Source organism: Lycorma delicatula, chromosome 4 (genome assembly GCF_047948215.1).
Source record: "Lycorma delicatula isolate Av1 chromosome 4, ASM4794821v1, whole genome shotgun sequence".
NCBI classification, from domain to species: Eukaryota; Metazoa; Arthropoda; class Insecta; order Hemiptera; family Fulgoridae; genus Lycorma; species Lycorma delicatula.
This window is the reverse complement of record NC_134458.1, coordinates 17,458,517-17,483,055: the sequence shown is the minus strand read 5'-3', so window position 1 is coordinate 17,483,055 and position 24,539 is coordinate 17,458,517. Positions and strand designations below refer to the sequence as shown.

Genomic DNA, 24,539 nt, shown 5'->3' with positions numbered 1-24,539 from the left:
TTTTAACATGCAACATTTTGTGAAAAAATATTAATGACAGTGATTATAAATACACAAAAGGATAAGTACACATAGATACCTTTTTCTGAGCATCACACATTGAATTAAAAAAATCGCAAATCACTGAATATAACTGTAAAGATCAGAATGTTCCATTATTTATTTTTAAAGTAGTCATTAATTCTGCTTTGCCTCGCCGTTTTAAAATGTGAATTCAAAATTAAAGTTTCTAAAAAATTTATTTTGCATACAGTATCATCCAGAAAGTCGGGCAGACTGAACACATAACGCCTATCTTATTAAGAGCTTCTAACAAGGCAGCTGTTGTCAGTAGTGGCACAGGATTGTTGTTATTGTTGCTGCTGCCATCGTTGTTATCTCTTTCCTCATATCTTAACTATTGTACTCTGGAAACTGTCTGATATCGGCATCCCCTTCAACTTCGTTTTTTATCAGCATTATCAGTTGCTGGTTCTTCTTCTTTTGGTCACTTACCCCAGATTTATTAAAACATTTTCTATAACTTTGGAGGTGACTGCATCTCACACTGCAATGATGAAATGCACTGCATCCAAAATGGTTACACTAGGAATAGGTAAAACTTGATCCATAGCATGTAAATAAAGTTGGACCTTTCTCTTTTGTTACTACTCTTTCATTATTTTAATTACAACCTTGTCCATAGGCTGTAGAAAACTTGTCCCATTGACAGGTGAAAAGCAATTTTTACATTTGACAGTAGGGGAGATCTGTTGGATGTGCTGTACAGTTATCGACAAAAATAATTTTTTGGTTTTGTCTTTGAAACATTGCATTCAGTTCTTTAGCCCAAAAAGCAAAATGTTCACAAGTCATCCAAGCTTGATGTTGGTTAGCGTAACCACATGGGAATATTTGAACATTTTTAAAACACCTTTGTAATTTTGCCCAGGTAGAAACTTAATTTTCTTGGAATCATCTGAGTTAGTACAAACTATAACTGTAAGTCTCTCTTTACTTTTTTTGCCACCATGACATTTGTCTTTTGTAAACAAAGAACTTATTTGGCACCACTTTAAACAGAGTAGGCAGAGTATTATTTTTCTACGATGCAGCATCTTCTTTGTTCAACAATTTCGATTCACCACAGATCTGATGGTATATAATTCTGTATCGTGATTTGAATCTGTTGATCCAACCACTAGGTGCAGTGAAATCGGTAATTTGGAGTTTCTTGGCTATTTCCAGCACTTTTTTCTTTAACAGTGTCCCATTTATTGGCAAGTGTAAGCTACGGACTTAATGAAACCATTTCAATAACACAACTTCTAAATTTTAATAGTTACCAATTTTTATCTTTTTTCTTTTTGTTCCACCTCTATAGCACTTTCCTGAATATGTCTTTTAGTTTTTTTAAAATTGCTCTTACTGTTGAATCAGGAATCTTAAGATCTTTAGCAATTTTAGTCTGAGTTTTTACTTTATAACTTTGATCATACAGTTTAAAAGTTTTTAATTTATCATCAACTGATAAGGCTTTTCTTATAATGCTGCTCATGTTGCTCTATACCAATTTCATGAATGATGCTAAAAATAATATGTTTAGAAAAGAAAAAAATGATTCAAACAGTTCTTACTCAGCAAAACTAACAAGGGATCACAGGTCATGTCAGCTCTATTTAACATATAGCACTGAATTGATTTCTATGATTCAAATCTGCTGTTATGATGAACAGTTATCTCATTGTTTAAGGAGAAATTTATGGCAAACTTCTAGACAGTCATGTTTAATCTTATTTTCATGAATAAATTGCTAAATAGCCATATGTAACAGTTAAATTTCAACTCATCAGATACAAAATCAGACAGCGTATTAGGCGGGATTGAGGGCATATTAAGTGGAAATACAAACACATGTTTTACCTTATTGGTCTAGGGATTTAGTCAAAATCATGTTTTAAGCAGAAAATCATTTTATTAGTAAGCTTATTAAGCGTAGTTTACAGTATATATATATATATATATATATATATGCTTTGAAAATTCAAATAATTCATTAACATATTGACCACTTTGTTAATAAAATTTAATATACAAAATATAAAACACAATAATTATAGATAAAATTTACCATATTAATTTCCAATAATCTATTTTTGTGGGATCCCATATCTTCAGTTGGTACTGAATTATTACTGTTTTACTACATTAAAACATTTCCTGTTTATAATTTTTCAATACTGGAACTACCAATTCCAGTAGTAGATAGCAGAATTTGCATATACATCCATAATAAATTTCAAAGTTTTTAAAACAGAAAACAATTTTGACTAACTGAAAAATTGTAAAACGAATATGTTTTAATGTAGTTATAGAATTCAATACCAACTGAAGATGAGTATTGGAAATTAATATGGTAAGTTTAACTTATCTCATTACTATGTTTTGGTTTACATTTCATATAATAAATATTATGTTTATAAGAGGGTGAATCAAATATAAACTGGAATTTTTGTTTTATAATTTACTGAAGGAAAATAAAAATACAGAATCACAATATTATTTTTCTACATAATTTCCTATTTTGGAAACACATTTTCCCCAGCAAGCAGATAGGTAGCTTTTTGATCCCACTATTGTAAAATGAAGGTGGGCATGACATCAACCATTTGCGCATGAACACTTTAACAGCAGCATTGTCTTGAAATTTCTGTTCTCCAAGTGTTTCTTTTAGTGGCCCAAACAAATGATAAGCGCAAGGCGATAAGTCTGGACAGTATGGAGGGTGCTCAGTGTAGTCCAGAATAAGGATGCAATTTTTTCTTGAGTTTGAGCCGCGGTATGGGGGCTCAGCATTATTGTGAAGCAGAACGACGTCTTGGATTGGAAATTGACATCTTTGTGAGTTTTGCTTCGTCTAAAAGTTTGCAGTAGTATGCAGAATAAATTGTATGATGGTCATGGAGAAAATCAACACGCTAAACTCCTTTGAAATCAAAAAATACTGTGGCCAATACCTTTCCAGCTGACAGTCGTGCTTTGGTTTTAAGGGTGCAGTTTCTCCCTTTTTTCACCACTCCATACTTGCCTGTTTTGATTCAAGGGTGTAATGGTGTATCCAATTTTCACACGTCAAGATTCTATGTAAAAAAAAATTCTTCTTCAGCTTGATAATGACTCAACAACTGCTGTTGCACACCTCTAGCTGACACAGCTTCTGACCTTTGATGAGAAGATGAGGGACCCTGCTTGATTCTTCATCGCTGCTTTCGAAACTTACATTCACATGTGGCTCAGGAACTGGAATAATTTCACTGTGAGGTACAGGCCTGATTGCAGATTGCAATGAAGAATATTTTACAGTATGTTTAGATTTTTTAGAAATTCCAGACACACTTGTTAAACAAAAGCAACATCAGTTACATGATCCTTTGGTTCATGCCAAACCATAGGTACACCAAATGGCAAACCCTTCAGTGTACCTTTCATCCATCCTCTTAAATATATAGAACAATAAGACAGATAAATTTAAACATATAAAAGATACATGAACTTGGCATCATGTGGTAGATTATTGTCTTGTCATTGAGGCTGACATGCTTTCTTTAGGCGTGGAGATCCTTTGCCAATCCATTGTGATAACTGAACCTTTGGTTTAATGTCGTGGATATCATGTGGAGATTATTGTGATGCATGAGCCTGACATGAGCTTTAGTATGGCTTGTTATTTGTGTTTCCGTTTGAATCGTGCTGCCAATTTTTTAAATCCAAGATCACCAGTAATGATGGCTTCAGCACTGCCATAGTTTATTCGATATCAGAAGCAATTTCTGAGATTGATAATTGACGGTTGGCCTCGATAAGGTGAAGAACCATGCAAATGTTTTCAGTAGTAGCACTTGTCCTTGGGCGACCTTTAATTCAACTAGTTCTGTCTTTCTGAAAACTGGTTATGCCAATCACACACTTGAGTCTTTTTAAAAGTGTTGTACTCACACTGTGCCTAAAGTCTTCTCAAAATTTCAGATGGTTTCACACCCTCCTCTGCCATGAGAAATGTAATAATACATTGCACAATGCACGATGATAGCTCCTGTTCTGACATTGTGATACTGACTAGAAAAAAGTAGTGAGGAGGCTTTCTAAGAGTGGGACCCTCTTCATGCATTCCCCTATGTACAACACTGAGAAGCCACACTCCTCTCCATTGGCTGTGTGTCAATGACAACAAAACTTCCGGTTTAAATTTGATTCACCCCCCTCCCCCCCCGTGTGTATATATATATATATATATATATATATATATATATATATATATACTCTTACACATAAATACATATGAGTTCAAGGAATGGACATGGATTTATACAAGTCCATGTTGTTTTTCATATGGTAGTAATTAAACCATAGGAGTTATAGTTAGAGAGCAATTTGTCAATCAAGTTGGTAACTGTGTGCATGTGTATGTGAGTGTGTGTGTACACATGCGCACATACAATTTACATTCATAAAACAGTTTCTGCAATGTATAATTCTATTCCTCAAAATAGTTTTACTAAAAATTTATACTATTGTAATGAACACACAAGAAATTAAATTACACTCTTTCAACAGGATTAACCCTTCGTGGGCAGAAACTGCCCACATATATGGGCTACCTGTATTTATGCTGGAGGGCGGAAACCCATATATGAGTCTCTGAATCTGACCAGCTATTAGTCTTCACGTAGTTAATATAAATTCCAAGAGATAGCAGGAGATGTTCTTTCAATCATTTTGAGGTGGGAATTCCTAATATAATGTGATTGGGAACCATTTTACTTCAGTTATCAGATGAGTTCAATGACCGTGTGTATGTAACAAGACGTGTGCATTATTTTTTTTGTGTTTTTCACTCTTTTTTGAATAATTTGTTTACAAACTGTTCCTTCCAAAACTTAATTTTTGGCTTGCTTCAATTGAATTCCAACAAGATGTTTGAGACAAAAATTCAGAAGGAAATAAATAAAAATATTTATATTATTATTATAATAAAACCATATTATATTATTCCCTGCTTAGGTGCACTACTACTTCAAAATTGCTATTGTTATTATATTACCATAAATGTTACTATTATTATTCGTTGTCTTTTACATGAAAAGAATTCAATGTAAAACATAACCAAAATCATCACCTATAGTTTGCAAATTCTAGTGCGCTCAGTGAGACTTGTGCCCTTTTCACATAAGCTTTGTCTCGCAAGATAATTAAACAGTGTTCCTTAACCAGATTGTGGCAGAATTCAGCAAAAACAAAAGATATGTTGTTTTTATATATGAATGCATGTTTTAAATTACTTTAAATAGTTTTTATATGACCCTTTTTTGAAAATGTCTTCCACCCACAGCCATAAAACATCGCCGCCCGTAAAGGGTTAAAAAAAATATTATTTACATATTTTATATATATTTTGTAAAAGTTTGTGAGTGTATTTCTTAAACTTAGAAATGTATATACTGAAAAGTTAATAAATTATGATATTCTGCTTATTTTCAAAGGGCAGAGAAATAATAGTTAATTTCAATTCAACTATTAGCAGCACAATTTTTTTACTCATTTTCTTTATAATGTATTTTTGAGTTCAGTTTTGCATATAAAAAATTACCTTTTTTTATCAAGATGTTTCTTCAGTTTTTTATTAAAGTTTGAAGAAATAAAAATAAACATGTAATAATTTTATAGAAGCAGTGAATACCTGTGAACTTTAAGGTCTATCAGCCATCATATGTTTTATTAAACAGAACCTCTGGAAATAGAAGTAAGTATACCCTTTGTGGAGTCTCTGTTGAGAAGTGAATGTGAAAGGTTGTGTTAAATAGTGCTCCTGCGTTAGTGTGAGTAATTAGTGCTTGTGTATTGGTGTTCTGCTTCGTTTCCAGCTACCTGTGTCCATGACCATGTGACGTTGGCAACATCCCGTTAGGACGCCTACCCAGGCCCTCAGTCACATACCAAAGCTATTGTCAACGACCGGATAAGTTTTAAACCTTTGTTTAAAAACTTCCTAATATTATTTTTTTCTATAAGTTAATATATTAGTGAATACTATTGAACTTTTACAAGTAATTTTATTCCTAATTCTTAAATTAATTTAATTTATAAATATTAATATTATATTTATAAAATATAATAACTCTGTTATTATATTTTGTTAAATTGATATTACTTAATTTAATTTAACTTCATATAAGTTAATCTTAATTTAATTAATTAAGCCATTAAATTGGACTTTATGTAAATTAAATATAATATAATACATCATTTTATTATATTATATTAAATTACTTCTAGTTTTAACCTTTTTACTTATTTTATTTTAAATTTTCTATGAGAGACTTTTCATCAAAGTCAAAAATAGTTAAATAACTTAATATTAATTTAAATTTTAGCAGTACTCTTCGGATTCTTTCTTAATGGAAAGCTATCTAATCCGAACCTGTCCTCCTCCCACTCGTTCTCCCTCCCCGGAGTTTTCTGATGGAGGAAAAGATAACGGTGTGGGAGCAAGAATACGTCTTAAGCGTAGGTCGGTAATCACGGGTGATCAACTCTCCGAGGAGCCGAACACTACGAGGGGCAGCTCTGAAACGGCAGCTGCCACCATGGAGGTTAGCTGTGGAAATTCCTCGCAGCCTCCGATCACTAGGTGGGAAAAAATCCCACCTATCATGTTGAACTGCCCCAAGGAGTGGCCAACGCTGGCGAGAGCAATCTCCGCCATTATAAGAGAGCGCCTGGTAGCCAAAAGTACCGGGCTTTCTGTAAGGCTGCAGCTAAGCAGCGAAGGCGACTTCAGGGAAGTACAGAGTTTTCTGCATTCCAAGGGAGTCGCCTTTCACTCCTTTCAGCTCCCAAAAGATAGGGAGCTTAAAGTGGTTATCCGGGGCATCCCTTATGGGGCCAACTTGGAAGAGGTAAGAGGAGCTGACCTCGCTCGGTTACGAGGCAGTTTCAGTTAAAAACCTGACGACGAGGGACGGAAGGGAGATCCCCACGTGCCTTGTCGCCTTAAACCGAATGCCAGCCACCAGGGGGGCATTTATGACCTGGAAAACTTATTCTATTGTAGAATTAAGGTGACCGCATTTGTGTCTCGAGGGGGCCACCCCAATGCCAAAAGTTCAGCCACTCGTTGAACTATTGCCGTAGGGCACAGCTCTGCGTGAAATGTGGTGGAGACCACGACACGGCGACATGTCTGAAGCCGCGCGAGGAACCTGCCTCGTGTGCAAACTGTAAGGGACCGCACCCGGCCAATTACAGTTGCTGTCATAAGGAGCAGCTGAACAAGCAAAAGGGCACCCAGAAAACGTCCGCTGTTACTGACAAACGTAGCTGGACACGAGTTGCCGGAGGGGGAAAACCGAGCCCGCAGCCACAGGTAGTTTTATTGGCGGCAACGGTGACGGTGGAAAAAGGAGGATCACCCACCACCACACCAACAAAGCCTAAACCGGCAATAGTTACAAGAAAAGTGGAGGCAAAAAAGCCGAACAAGCCTACGATGAAGCTTGCTCCGCAGGAAAAAAAGGCAGCCGAACAATCGGCAAAATCAAAGAGGGTGGGTGCCAAACCCATGACATCTGGAAAACACACCAAGGTCCCAGAAGCCCCACGCCCCACAAAAAAGGCGTTAACGACTCCCGGCTCCTCCAGCGACAAAATAAATATAACAGCACTCCCGAAGGAGAGTTCCGAGACCTGATGTACTCAACATCGCAATCATGAAGGCGGTAACAACTCCGGTCATGACTGAAACGATAGAAGACCTCAGCTCGGACCATTCTCCTGTCTTGCTGGAGTTGGGTCAAGCAGGGGGCGGCCGAGACCCGCCGACTATAACCCGAAAGTCAGTGAATTGGAAAAGGTTCTATGAAACTCTCCAACGGGATTACAGACCAGCGCATCCTGAACTCCTGACCACCCCGGAGGAAATCGACGACACGGTCGAATGCGTCACATCGTCAATGACCGAGGCTCTGTCAAACAGTTCTACGGAAAAGACCACGAGGCCTATCCATAATAAACTCACACCTCACGTCTCTGATGCTATAGCAGAAAAGCGCCGACTGAGGAGGAGATACCGAATCACCCTGTCCCCGATGATAAAAGGGCTTTTTATATTCAAACGGACAGAGTGAAACAGCTGCTGGCACAACATCGTGGAATGAATACCTCACCCCGGTCTCAGACGACCACTACTCGGTGTTCAGACTAAACAAAAAACTACGAGAAGGAAAGAAGAAGATGATTTCTCTCCTGGAAATCTCAGGAGAAAATCCCCTTAGGGAAAACAGTCAAGTACCTGGGAGTAGTTCTGGATAAACGGCTTACCTTAGGAGAACATGTTAAATATGTAACCCAAAGGGCAAAGGCCGTCAGGGCCTCACTAAACCCAGTACTGAACAGTGCCAGCCCATATTTAACCGCCCATAACCGCCACTAAATAACCGATGAAATGCACCTGATAATAGGAAAATACAGCAGCAAGGGACATTGTCCAGCTCTGCGATCTGTAGGGAGAAATATTGTAACTCCCGCCATTCTTGTGTTCCGTTCCGTTCCGATATCCTTGGTTCACAACTCATTTATTTATACATCTGGTAAGCAGAAAGGAAGATATTGTGCAGCTAACTCTAGTGAACAGCTCTCATTAACTGCTCTGTAACACCATTTCTGTTAAGGTTTCATGGCACATGTGCACACACACAATTGTTAACTCATTATACATTTAAATTCTTTAATATTAAAAAATACACTGTTACTGAGTAAGCAAACTGAAAGAAATGTAGACTGCTGGGTTAGTACCAACTGAATTACTTCTATCACACAATAATACAACTAATACTGTTAATTAAGATAATTTATTTGAATGAACCTGTGAACTCTGGCCAGTTGCCCCTATAAGTGCAATATACAGGTTAAATGCTATTAACTGTTCATAGTAAGTAGTTTTTTAATCTTTGCATAGAACTAGCAGTTAATGATGTTATAGAACAATTTAGATCCGAAGTAACAGTACAAGGTGAAAAGATAAAGATGCTACGATTTTTTGATGATATGGTAATTATGGCTGAGAGTAAAAAGGATTTAGATGGAACAATTAACGGTATGGATGAAGTCCTACTCAAGAATTACCACAAGAAATAAACAAGAATTAAACGAAAGTAATGAAATATAGTAGAAATAATGAAGATGGACCACTGAATGTAAAAATAGGAAGAAAATGGTTACGGAGGTAGAAGAATTTTTTTATTTGGGAAGTAGAATTACTAAAGATGGACGAAGCAGGAGTGATATAAAATGCAGAATAGCACAGGTGAAACGAGCCTTCAGTCAGAAATATAATTTGTTTACATCAAAAATTAATTTAAATGTCAGGAAAAGATTTTTGAAAGTATATGTTTGGAGTGTAGCTTTATATGGAAGTGAAACTTAGATGATCAGAGTACCTGAAAAGAAAAGATTAGAAGCTTTTGAAATGTGGTGCTATAGGATAATGTTAAAAATCAGATGGGTGGATAAAGTGACAAATGAAGAGGTGTTGTGGCAAATCGATGACGAATGAAGCATTTGGAAAAATGTAGTTAAAAGAAGAGACAGACTTATAGGCCACATATTAAGGCACCCTGGAATAGTCGCTTTAGTATTGTAGGGACAGGTAGAAGGAAAAAATTGTGCAGGCAGACGTTTGGAATATGTAAAACAAATTGTTAGGAGTGTAGGATGTAGGGGGTATACCAAAATGAGATGACTAGTACTAGATAGCGAATCTTGGAGAACTGCATCAAACTAGTCAAATGACTGAAGACAAAAAAAAGTAAGTAGTTAACCAGCCACTAACGCTGCCATATACAACACATTCTTGTGTTGTAGTGCTATCTTTATACAAGCATTTAATTAATATTGTAAAAATATAGTGAAAATTGTAACATTAAAGTAAACTAGAAATAAAGTTTCTAGGTCCTGAGCTTGAATCAAAGTCAGGCATGGCATTTTTCGTTCACTACAAAATTCCATTCCACCTTTCAAGCACAAGCTTCAAGCTTATGCAGTAAGATCAACAAGCAAAGAAAATTCTGAGATAAATTTAAAAAGATAAACCTATACCTGTTTTAAATTTAGGAACATCACATTCAAAATAATCTCTGATGTAGCAATTACACTGCTACCAGCAATTCTATCATATCGAATGCTTTTTACAAATGTTACTTTTCAAGCATGTCAAGCGCTGTTTGTGATTTACATTGTCTTTTTTGTATTAATTAACAGCAACCATTTATCTTAAAATGTATCAGAAGTAAGAAAAGTAAGTTGTAGAGATTTGAATCCATTGAGCACCCAAATAGGAAGCAACCAAAATTTTGACAGTTTGCACCAAATTTTCTACTTTAAAACATTTTATACAGTACAAATCACTACTGTCAAAACATGTACAAATTGTCACATGGTTTTTATTATATATTTTGTGATTGTACTCGTAGAGGGTTATATGATAACCTTCTAGACAAGTTTGTACAGTGCTTTAAGTGCAAGCTCCACTCAAAGCACTGCACCAAGCTCAGTGGTTCATTGCAAAAATGCTTATTGAATCATTTGAAGTGCCTTCACTGCTGAATTCCTGAGTCTTAATGATACTTTGATCTTCATTCCTCTTTCAAGTTTTAAGTCCACACTTAAACCAAAAACAAGCAACTACCAACAGTCACTGAAATATGTACCCTAATTTGACAATGTTGCTTGGTGTTCTGGCTTATAAAGTTTATGGCTATCTCCTGATAAGTACATATTCATCATCATGCTATACTTTTCTTATTTGAAACCAGTGTAGTCTCTGAACATTTTGATTGTACCTTACATTTATATTGGTCTTATGAATCTTAAATAATTTTCATTAATTTATAAATATTTATAATTATATTTTGCACTTACCAATATTCATTAATAGAAACTATGTTCAAGTGCTTTCGAAGATTACTATTCCATCCTTAGGAACAATAATGTAAATTTATTTCATTAAAATTATTGATATGTGAAGTAAACATTTATAAAGTATATTATCACTGTTCTTGTGGATGGAGTAGTAATCTCTGATAGCACTTGAACATAGTTTGTATTAATGAATATTGGTAAGTGGAAAATATAATTATATAAATATTTATATGTTGTTACCGATGGGCTATGCTTAATAAAATTAATTTAATTTATTTTTTAATGGCTCCAAAGTTCTATGGAAAAAAATGTTTTCCCAAAATTCTGAAATGCAGAGTAAAAATTGAGTATAAGACAATTTTTATTAATTAACTGATAAAAAATATCAATAAATATTTTAAAAATAACCTTCAAAAATGCTATATTTTATACAATAATAAGATTTTCAGCTTATCTATAATGACTAGCATAATAGGAAAAAACCAACTGCAAAAAGTCACGTATTTGACTTCAATCAAATAGATTATGCATTCTTGTAACAGATACAAATACAACTAACATAGATGCTAGTGAAAAATTAACTAATAAAACTACAGAAATTAAAAATATTATATACCCTAGATAGTTGATACTTTTTCTAAAACGTAAATGGTCCAGCAACTTAAAAGTAAAAAGTTAATTTAAATTAAGAAAATTAAAAAGAACTCTTTTAACAGAAATTTGCATTTCAAAGACAACAGACTCTGGTATTACTACTGATAAAACAGAAGGCTCAAAAGCCATTCATATGGAGATCAGCTGTCAATCAATTGATGGATTGAAAGCCAAAGAAGAAGCACCAAAAATAACAACTAACCTGACAAGATATTTCTACAATCCATAAAATATATGTTGTAAAAAAATTTTCTAACCAGAGAGAAACAATCAACAACTATTATGTATAATAACAAAATTAATTATAAAAATATCTCTACATGGTGACCGAGAATAGGCATGCATGGTTTACTATCTTAATTTATTTCTAACATAATGTCTTTTAATATATATAACTAAGTATTAAACCTTCTTTAACTACACTAAAAATATTAATTTTATTGAAAAGATATCAAGTCATAATACCTGTTCTTAACCTAACCAAAAATGCACCTGATATTGGATACTATCTATAAAAAGCTTAAATTTTATTTTAATAGAAACTGTTTAATTAGTTTAAATTACTAATAGTTCAAAATCAGAACAGCTTGAAATAAATGAATTAACTAGACAAACTCCATACCGGTTACCATATCATAACCCCTACAAAACGTTTCAAAATTAGTAAAAAGAGAAAACTGTAAATCAAACAGAAATAAGAAAATGGTTTGCTGATTTAATTTTTTGTTTAAATTTATTAATTAAATCTTTTTTAATTAATCATTATAAAAAGGCAGATATCATAAATTATACTAACTGAAGAGAAGTTAAGAACATAATTTAAGAACATAACTAACATAAATACAGGCACTTTAAATAATATTAATTCATTAATTTCCATGCAACTGATATATATATGAGCGCGCGCACAAACACACACACAAAACCTGTCTAGTAAACTTCTTGCGATTAATGTAGCTTTACACAGAAGCAGAAGTTATTGACACCACATTAAGCTTAGCATGCATGCACTGACTAGATCATCTTAAAAAATCTGTATCATTTAAGACATAATTATAATTCAATAAAAAAAAAAAAAAAAGTAATTTTTTGTTTATGGATTCATAACAATGAATTTAGAAGATTAATGATTCTTATTCAGAATAAGGTAAAGTATATAAAATTTAAAGAGTACAAGCTTATCTGAATAATGTACTGATCATGTTAATATACAAGGACTATTTGGAAATTAACTTCTGGTCCTCAGTAATGTGCAAAGGAGTGGGGGGTAGCGATTCTATCTTTACACAGTCGAATAGCACCGTTCATTTCTACTAGTGTTATTGGAAATATCACTTGCTTGTTTGTTCCTGTAAAACTCTCGTTCGAAATGGCTGCTTTATAGAAAATCCCACCGAATATGAAATGTGTATCGACATCTGTTTCCTACATGCAAAAAACTTGTCAACTGCTAAAATTCATCATGAAATATGTGCAGTATTTAAAGGGAATATCATGAGTGTTGTAAGACAATGGTGCTGTATGTTTCGGAAGGTCAAACAAATATTCACAACAAAAATGAAAGAAGTTCTCACTTCAATTGTCACAAATGAACTTGTAGTTGATGTGAAAATTTGAGATTCGGTTAATTTTATGGAAAGAGGCATGACAATTAACACTGAATCTTACTGTGAGACATTGAAGAAATTGAGAAGAATCATAAAATAACAAATGATGCTGCTTGATTCTCAGAAATTTTTTTTTTTCATGACAATGCTCATTTGCATACTGCAGTATGCACTCAACACCAAATCGACAAATGGGAGTTGTTTAACCATCCTGGAATTTGGCTCCAATAGTGATTATCACCTTTTTCCAAGAATGAAAAAATAATAAGCAATGCAGTATTTTTAAAATGACGAGAAGTTGAAAAACGGTGTTACTACCTGGTTTAATTCACAAATGGTAGAATTTTACGATGAGGGTATTCAAAAACTTGTTTATAGATATGACAAGTATCTTAATTTAGATGGCAATTATGAAGAAAAGTACCTAAAACATGTAGCTATAAAATGTATATAATAAATTAGTGTTTTTTTAATAATGAATCAAAAGTTACTTTCCAAATAGAACTCATATTCTTCTGAGACAACAAAAAAAAAAACTAACTGATACAATAATCCATAGCCAAAGACAATTATCTAATGCTGCCTATGCTTTGTGTAGCATCTGGCAGGAATGGTAAGATCAAAGCAATTCTGTGGCTGACATTTTTTTACGAAAATTAACTTCATAAGAAAATAAAGTTATAGAATAACTGAACAGAAAAAGAAGAAAAGTAAACCTAATGGTCAACACTAATTTTAAGAATAAAACACAGTTGGTGTGTTTTGGTACAGAGTTAGACTTGAATCTAATTAATTTTCACACTGTTTTATAGTTCCTCTGGGATAATCATAATTGATTTGAGTGTTATTTTTTGCCCTTTCTAGTATTGTCACTAACATTTGTAGTTATGTGTTTTGGAATACCTCTTTTAAGTTTCAGAGTACCTTTAGAGAGTTTTAAGAATGAAGGTTTTAGAAATAGAGAATGGGAGAAAGGAAAGAGCAATTTTGATTACCTCTCATAACTACTTTTAACACTCCTTTAGAAACCACGCAGAAATGTGTCAATTATGAATGTTAGAGTGAGAATGCTAGGAAGGGCAGAAAATAACACTCAAATCAAATTTAACTAAGATAATGATGCATGAAACAGATTGCCATTTGGATTCAGGTAAAATGATATAATCACTGAACAAAATATTAAAAAAAAAATTGATTCCAAACATTTTCTCACAAATGAAAATATATAGTTGGCAAGAAGAAAAATAGTAAATTGAAAACTGCATTAAAAATTCATTAATTATGAATATTAACTAACAATGCATACTAAAATTTAATATTTTACTAATAGATTTATATATTAAAATTTTAGTACTTATGATTTCATACTCAGCTTTATATTCAATAATACAAAAAAAAAAAAAAAAAAAAGCTAAGACTTACAGTGAAATCATCCTCACTTTCGCCTTCACTAATAACACCAGGATCAGCTTCACCAGGTACTTGTTTTGAAACACCCAATCCTAGTTGTGAATTTACTTGATCATTATCTTCATCGTTTTTACGATTTTTCCCTACCTTTCTGCCTGGAAATTAAAGTACAAAATTTACTATAAACAAGAGATAAATATTAAAAACTTGACTGCCAAGAAAATACATTGCTGACAAATATTGCTGTTTAATATAGGATAATTAAAGAGTGTGTGGATAACAATTTTGTATATACTTTTTTCAGATTTTTTAAATTTATTTAAACAAATATTTATATATACATACAAGAGGTGTGTTCAAAAAGTAATGAGAATTTTGAAATCTCACGGGTTGTATTAGTCCGATTCTCAGGAATTTTTCATTGTTGTATCGGTAAACGTGTCTGAAAAGTATCTGTACATTTTTAGCCATATTGGATGTTTAGTCTTTTGTCAGCTGTCAAAAGAATAACATGTGTTTTGGTATGATCGGTGAATTTTTGTTTGTATAAATAATGAATCAGAGAATTTGTATTAAATTTTGCTGTAAGAATAGAATAAAGTGTAGCACTGTTTTAAAAATCTTAAATATTGCTTTTGGTGAGTCTGCTATGAGTAAAGCAAGGGTTTATGAGTGGTATAAGTGTTTCAGAAAAGGTTGTGAAGACATTGAAGATGACGAGCACCCCAGATGACCCAGCACATCAACAACCAATGAAAATGTGGAAAAAGTGAAAGAAATGATTATGAATCATCACCGAATCACAATGAGAGAAGTTGCTGATGATGTTGGGATATCAATTGGCTCATGCCACAAAATTTTTTCGGATGTTTTGAGTATGAAATGAGTGACAGCAAAATTTGTTCCAAAATTGCTGAATTTCGAACAAAAACAGTGGCGAATGGAAATTGCTCAGGAGTTGCTACATGAAGTCAACAAAGATGCAGAACTACTGAAACATGTCATAACAAGTGATGAAACATGGATTTACAGATATGATGTCAAAACTAAGGCTCAATCGTTCCAGTGGAGTCATTCTGGATCACCAAGACTGAAAAAACTCGACAAGTACGGTTGAATGTGAAGGTTATGCTCACAGTGTTCTTTGATTTTAACAGCGTAGTGCATCTTTGAGTTCTTGCCACACGGTCAAACAATCAGGACAAGTTTAACGCTGTTTGCGTGAAGCAATCCAAAAAAAAAAAGTCTGGTTTTGTGGTGAAACAATTTATGGGTTTTGCACCACGATAATGTGCCTGCTAACACTTCATTGCTTGTTTGTCAATTTTTAGCCAAAAACAACACTGTAATGATTCCCCAGCTGCCATATTCACCAGACATGGCCCTGTGTGACTTTTTTCTATTCCTAAAAATAAAGAGAACCTTAAAGGGCCATCATTTTACAAATGTAGATTAGATTAAAAGTGAATTGCTGAAAAAGCTGAACACTATTCCAAAGATCGAAGAATTCCAGAAGTGTTCGGGGATTGGAAAAAGCGCTGGCATAAGTGTATAATATCTAATGAGGGCTATTTTGAAGGGGATAACATTAATGTAGATGAATAAATAAAATTCTTTCCAAAAAACAAAAATTCTCATTATTTTTTGAACACACCGCATATACACATTTATATAGCCTATGATACTCCTGGTAACGTAAGGATTCCAACGCATGCTCATGCAAATTGGTTCAACTGTCGAGCTGCTATGGTGGAGCAAAACTGCTACATAATATAAACAATAACACTCCTTTTTGGGTAGTCACATTGAAACACTAGTTACATGAATAAAACTCATTCAATCTATCAAATGATAGAATTGAAAAATTTATCAGATGAGCGAGTCGATTTTGAATAACTCGCATATCAATCCTTCATTCTGAATGATTCAGAAACTTTGTATCTCATACGTGAGATGTTAGTTATTAAAAAATGACTCATTCATCTGACAGAAGTTTTCAATTTTTTGAAATCTATTTAAACATATACATACTTATACAGCCTATGACACTCCTGATAATGTAAGGATTATAACGTGGGGTCATTCATCTAAATCGGTTCAGCCGTTGAGCTGCTATGGTGGAACAAACATACACCCAAAATACATTACACTCCTTTTTGCGCAGTCATGTAAATAAGAGGTAACATACAAAGGACTGTATGTAGAGTATTAATAACAGATGTTAACATTTTCTTTTTCTAATTATGCCAAACATCATATGTTTGTGTACCTCATATTCATTCCATTTTATTATATATTGGTCCTGATGCCAATCTTTTATAATTCTAATTCCAAGTTTTATGTTATAATTCAAATCAAGCTGCTTGTTAATTATGGTGTACATTAGACAGTACTATATCTAAACAGGTTTAAGTCAAAACTATTGTTGAGCTAGTACTACGCAGAGGGTAGTCTGAAAGTGAGATCATTCCATTTTGGTGTGAATTTTTTGCATGTGTAAAGCTAAAAGATGAGATTTTATGCAATGTTGTTGCAGATCTAGTGTTACGTTTTTGTTGGTTTCAAACTAATAAATGTAATAATATGGTTATCTATCTGTGTATATATAAAAGAACATATCGTGAGTGAGTCATAATCAATACCTAGAAAAAACTACTGGAGTTAATTTGATGAAAATTTTTATACACATTCTTCTTACGGTGTAAGTGCACACTAAGAAAGGATTTTCTGAAATTCTGAATTTAAAGTGGCGAAAAGGAGTAACGTGAGATTTTTTTTTTTTTTAATTTCTTGGTAACAAATGAAGATATTAACTTGATTTCTGGTGTGTGTAATCTTCATGTGAATATCTAAAAACAGATTTCTAGATTTTTTTGAAATTTGACCAAAGGGGTGAAAAAAAGTAAAAAAATTCTGAGCAATGATTGCAAATTTTCCTCATTTTCGACTACAGTAAATGAGAACACTTGATTAGGGCTTGCAAATAATCTTCAGATAAATATCTAAAAATCATTTTCAGGTTTTTTGAATTTTAATATTTTAAGGGATAAGAAAATGTGTTTTAAGTTTTTTTAATTTTTTGCTACCACTATTGAATCAATCTTTATGAGATTTGGTAACATTGTGATTGTAACTTATGTTTATAATTCTGATTATGTATTTTGTGAATGAGGCCACGATGGAAACTCTAAAAACCAATTTGTGGGTTCTGTACCGATCAAACTTTGCTCTGAAGAAATTACAATACACTGGCAGTTTTTTTTAATAATTTGAACCGAGTTCAATTTTTATTTATCATTATTATTCTCACAAGCATGAGTTTAATAAATACATGAGGGTTCAGATGGGTAGATGGGAAACACAAATAACCATATTGTGCAGGCAAAGCCGTGATGGGGATGTCAGTAAAAATATAAAATAATTACAAGAAAAATCTGAACGGGACTGTATTAAATTATCTAATAGAAAACCAATGAACTACCCAATTAAGAAAAAATATTCTTTTCTTTGGTTCACTCTTTTCTTGTTCATGGAACAAAGGAAAAAAGTATTTCTTATATCTGATACCTAATTTAAGGAAAACTATCACAAAAATGTTTTTGACAGTTATTAAGATTATAAAACATGACCAACTATTCAATGTGGATGAAATATGACTAAATTTTAAAATGATAAAAAGAGAATCTTTTCCAGGCTGTAAAAAAACAAACGTAGTCACAGTTTTAGGACATAGTAATGTTTCAGAAATATTTCATTATCAACTAATATGTAGTAGTTAGGTTGTAACATCTTAGAACAGTTAAAAATATTGGGCAGAATGCACTTCTAGTCTATTATAACAAAGAATATTGTCTAATTAATTGAAGGCATGGGTCTATAAAAAAAATATTCTCTACATTTGAAAAGTTTTTGTAAGTTAAATGATTGTTAATAAAAACAAATTTAGTCATGCACAAAATTTAGCATTAGCAAATATTGATATTTTTGTAAAATTCTTACCTATTGTTAGTGGCTTAGTACAAAAACAAAATGCGTGAGTTGTGAGTTCATGTTTAAAATTAAATTTATTGTTCAACGTAATTTCAAATTTGAGGGTTCTTATATTGTTTTCTATTACCTAAATGTCACAAAAAAGTAACACATAACTTTTAAAAGCAATAAAAATTGAATATTTACTAGTGTGGTCATCTGTAAAAATAATTACACTGACAATCACTGAAAAATATTTTCACATGGAATACTGATTAAAAAAAAAATTTCAAATATTATAAGATGTTAAGTAAAATTCTCACATCAAAGATACTGAAAAAAAATAATTTTGGTGTGATAAAGAAGAAACTAACTAATCAAAAAATAATGGATGCCATGTTATGAATAGAGATGTTAGTTAATGATTCTGTCATGGATGAAATTCAAAAATGAAATAGGTGAAACTTGAAGCGCTCAGTGTTTTAGAGGCAACATGATTCTATTTTAATTCCATTACTATAAAAAATATAACAGTGTATTCTTTCCTTCGTTTTTACTGAAACTTGAATGTGTTGACATTTTGTTTTAAATCTTATGTTTTCTTAACAAACTGAGGAATCAAAGGTCGCCAATGCATTCTATCGGTGAGACAAAGTGGCAAGAAAATGAAGTCAAAAAGGTTGAGTAAAAAATTTCTGACTTCTTTTAAAAATTATTATACCTTTATTATTCATTTCTGTAAATAAAAATGATTTAACGTTTACTTAATATTTTTATTTTTGAGATCTTTTAGTAATATACATATATATACAAAATTTGTGTTGCTTTTTCTATATGTATAAGAACATAAAATAGAGTACAACACATCTTTTAACTGATAAATGTTTCATTTTGTGTAAAAATACAAAAAATGTACATATTCTTTAGATTATAAAAATATGTGATTTTTATGATACGTTCAAACGCTAAACATATTAATAGTTTTCTTGCATACAGCAGTTTCTCCTTAAATTAAACTTTTATTACTCAAAATTGGAAAAATTCAGGTTAAAAGAAATCTTGTTAGCCAAAATCAGTCCACCTCTATTACTTTGGATAACCAAGGTTTAATTGCATATTTAACAATTACTATATAAAAAACATGGGAACTTTCTAGTGCAAATACAATTAATTATATCAAATTCAAAATTAAGACCTGAACCATTTCACATGTAGACAATATACTATCACAAGCGAATCTTTTCATAACTGAAAGTTTCCAAGATATTTGGTGCAGGTATAGTAGGACTAGAAAGTAACTGCATCTTTTGTTGGAATAAACATAGATGTATTACTTTCTAGATTTACTGGGTCAGAATGTGTTGTCAATTATAACCAGACTGAAAAATTTGCTTGAAAATAGAAACGATAACATTAAAATTTAAATATTATAACTGCACCTCAATTTTCTGACCTTCCTGTGTTGATGCTATGTAGAAGTAACTATATGTTTAGATATTGCAGAACAAAATAGCTAGCCTGATTCATACACAACTTAATCATTAATTAATAATCTATTATTTAAATAATTTTACTAAACTAAGTCACTAACACATCCATTAATGTACACTCTGATAAAATTACAATATAGTTTTGATATATATTTTGTATATGTATTAAAATATAGTACTTTAAATTATCATAAAATATTTTGATGTCAAGTTGCCCTTTTTATACAATTAATTTTTCAAATAGTAATTGCAGCTACAACCTTAAATTGAATTCTATTGTAATAAAATTGTAAAATAAAAAAGTTATAAAAAAAGCTTTTGGTTCATTAATAAGAACAAAAAATACTTACTGATTTTACTAGCAAGCTTTTTCAACCCTTTTCTTTTATCTAAACTGCTAATGCTGATAAGACTTCCACCTGTAATGAAAGAATGTATTAACATACATAAAGTAAGGTTTGTTGAAAGTAAACGATATGTTATTATCAGATCTAATAAAGGTCACTTCTATTCTACAAACATTATGACTTGAACATGGCAAATGGTTTTACTGTTAAATCTTAAGACCATTTAACCTTTAACAAAGTTCTAGACCGACTAATAACTGTAATTATCTCATTCTCTACTAGGCTATTGTTTTTTTTTTTACTAAATGCGATAACTGTTAATATTTTGTCGACTTGAGATGATTCATAAGTCACTCCAAAAAATGGCACAGCCATTCTTAAGAATAGCAAGTCCTCATGCCAAGTTTACTAGGTAAAATGATAAATGAAGTGGTTTTTCATTTCTTTCTTCACTAAATCAAATATGTGGTTGTATATCAGCTTGCCAAGCCGACTTTGTTCTCTTCACTGCAGGGACTGGCTGTAGTGAACTTACTCTCAATGTGACTAGCAAAAGTCCTCTTGTGCAGGTGCTTCATATATATTTCAGCCAAAAGAAAAACTGGGACAGATAATGTAGAGCAACTGTTAGGTCTTTAGAGCTAGGATGGACTGTATTGATCATCAATTGATATGAAATGAAATAAAACCATATTCTTCTAGGACAGTTGAATTTATTTTGGCAATACTAAATAACACTAGTCATATTAGACCAAGAAATACATGACCGCGCCAGATGGGATTCTTTACTCGAATGAATGTATAAAACTGACTTGCAGGCCAGCGCTAACAGAAATTAGAGCACAGCACTAGCTGGCTCAAACTAGGAACAGAACACACCGCCCACCAATTATAATTCTAAAATAAATGAAAATAGAAGTTATAGATATTTCATTCATTACATTCAGCATCACTTAGGTTATTACAAATATATGAATTTGGAAAAATAATTAATCTATTAATAGTTCTTTTTACAATTGTATTGCTAGTTTTTACATCAGCTACTCTAACCAGTCCATCATCACCTGGATATACCTTAACAATTATTCCCAACTTCCACATTAGTGGAGGGAGATTACTCTCCTTTACTATAACTACACTGCCAACACAAATGTTATTATTAGAAATCTTACATGTTGGGTAAAGTTAACAAAAATAAAAGAACACACAATTTGTATTTGCCAAAAGAAATTGGACTTTAATTAGAAAGAAAACAACTGAACTTATGTTAAATCATAACCTTAAAAAATTAAAAGAAATTATGAAATAAACATAACTTAATTCTATATAAGAAATATCAGCTGAAATCAGCATATAAATAATGATATTAAATGAGAAAATACATGAATATACATTTTACAAATACACAGTTTGAAAATCTACAATTTAACAAATCCTGAAAACAAGAGAACATAAAACACCTTATTTACAATTATATACTTAGAAAAACATAACATCAATAAACATAGTATGACTGGAAAACTATTGCATTACTGACATATGCTGTAATATTGAAAAATTAGCAATGAACAAATGTCATTAACTTAGAAAAATAAACTACAGTAAATCGTATTATTGGCACTGGCCTTTTCTAATTTATGAACATCAAACTTAGAATTAAATAATTAAAACATGTAATTCTAGTTTAGTGTAGAAAAAAGGCTACAATAATATTCTAGTACAAAAAGAGTTAATTATAATAATCAAATTGAAATAAGTAAACATATAAATAGAGTTCATTTTAGTAGTAAGCTTTCTTGAAAATATAAAATTACAAAAGAGTCCAAAAACATAACTTCACATCAGGAGTAATTTTCTTTAGATTAATTTAAGAGAAGTAATATGAATTCAGTGTATGAATAGATAAGAATTAATCTCGGTGATTAACAACTTAAATAATTAAATGATTGAATTAATTGCAATAAACATTTCAAGTAAAGGAAATTTACTCTGAGTAACTGACGTTTGATGAACAACCCGAAATATAATAATAGTATCAATAATAATATATGAAATATATCGCACATACGTTTTATAATTCTGAAGTAGTGTTTAAATTACAAGTAGACTTGATAAGAACGATAGTTGGCATTTAATAACCCATAAAATGGACTACACATGAACAATGATAAGATAAAGTTTAATATGAATAATTTGCACTTGCCTGTATCACGCATAAATATTTGCAAGAGATGAACTCGTGAAAGTAAGTACATATGAATACATACAGTAATCCTAAGCGTAGTCTGCAATGGTGTATCTAGAATACAAAGGTGAAACGTGGTTTAGAGGTTGAGCAGGACGTGGCGTCTCAGATTTGTAGCAATGAGTTTGGAGAAATTCTGCATCGATAAAATTGTAGTAAGCACCTGGAGAAGATTCGGAGTCGATGGAATTGGCTGGTTTGTACTAAATGAAATACTTTCATCAGAGACATGATATACTGAACTTGAAAATGAACTTATCGAAGAAACGAGGCTAGACGAAACATAGAAATCTGCAAAATTCACAAAAAGCTGACGAGAAGAGCAAGAGAGAAGGCCCATGACGTTTATGCGTATGAATACGATGAAAGTAATTATCACAAAGTTTGAGAGAGAAAGTCACAGTCGACTGCACATGGTGAATGTCTGATCTACTCTGCTGAAAAAATGGCGTGAATGAAAAGAGGGGAAACCAAGCCTACGCAGTGGACAGGAGAGTGTGTGTAACAAACAAGAGATGTGTGCATGTATTAGTATGGGAGCGAAAGAAAAAGGGTGTGTATGAGGGCAGCAATAAATAATACGAGAAAAGAACACGCGGTCACTATCAAGATGACAGAATCGCCCGTCTGACTGATGCCAGGACTTGATAACAGATATGATAAACCAAACAAAGATAAACAAACAGTTTCAGAAAAGATGGATCATTCCACCAAAGTGGTAATGAGGTTAATACATCTGGTACACAACCACGAGATGAGACGTCTGCAGGGTTATCTTTTGAAGGAATGTGCTTCCATAAGCATTCCTTAGTTAGCTCTTGTATTTCGCAAACTCTATTTGCGACAAATATCCATCTATTAGGAAGCGAAGACAACCAGTAAAGTACTACTTTAGAATCCGACCAAAAATGGATTGAATCAAATCTTATACCTAAAATACACTTAACCTTATTAAATAAACGAGATAACAGAAGAGCAACATTCAACTCAAGCCTTGGAATAGATTTGCTTGACAGGTGCAACTCTAGATTTTGAACATAGCAGGTGGATTTCAACGTGTTCATTACTATCAACAGATCTAATGAAAAGACAAACACCATATGCACTGCTACTTGCATCATAAAATCCATGCAATTGATAACTCTTACTGAAACTACTGATCTTAACTAATCGAGGAATCCTAAAATTACTTGACGATTTGAGCTAAGAATACAGAGAATTCAGCAAGTGGAACAGGAAGAACTTCATCCCATTGAAGGTTAGCGCTCTATAACTCTTGGATGAACACTTTAGATGGATAGATTGCAGGAGCAAGTAGACCCAAAGGATTGAACAATGAAGAAATAATTGATAAAACAGAACGTTTAGTGTAAGAAGTATTATTATTCTTGGGTTTGATTTGATAAATGAAATCATCACCTTGAGGATCCCAAGATAATCCAAGTGTTTTGATATTTTCATCTTTGTCTAATTTGATAAAGGAATCAGAATCATCAAACATACCAGGGACATTTGAATTACATTTATGCAGCGAAAGTCCGTATTTGTTAAGCAATAACAAAATGTCATTGTATAATTCTTTCAACTGATCAATGCTGTCACAACCAGTAAGCAAATCATCTACATAAAAATCCTGCTTGATTGATTGGCAAGCTTCAGGAAAGGAGGCTTCATTTTGATTAGAAATTTCGATCAAACATCTCGTAGCTAGAAAACTTGAAGGTGCTAAACCATAAATATCTGTTTGTAAATTGTATGGAATGACTGATGAGTTATTACTATCATATCAGAGGATTCTTTGCAATGGGAAATCTTGAGGATTAATGCAAATTTGTCTATACATTTTTGGAATATCTCCTGATAG

The 24,539-nt window shown here is 32.4% G+C and overlaps 1 protein-coding gene across 2 annotated transcripts in view; it reads right to left on the bottom strand.

The window, feature by feature from the left end:
* Rip11 (Rab11 interacting protein) overlaps positions 1-24,539 on the bottom strand; it is a 149,430-nt gene that overhangs the window by 43,059 nt on the left and 81,832 nt on the right. For both annotated transcript variants that reach the window (XM_075362408.1, XM_075362410.1), the window contains exons 6-7: positions 20,434-20,502; positions 14,637-14,779 (exon numbers count right to left, since the gene is read on the bottom strand). In XM_075362408.1, the coding sequence (XP_075218523.1) occupies positions 14,637-14,779; positions 20,434-20,502 (212 nt within the window). The remainder of the gene's footprint in view (positions 1-14,636; positions 14,780-20,433; positions 20,503-24,539) is intronic.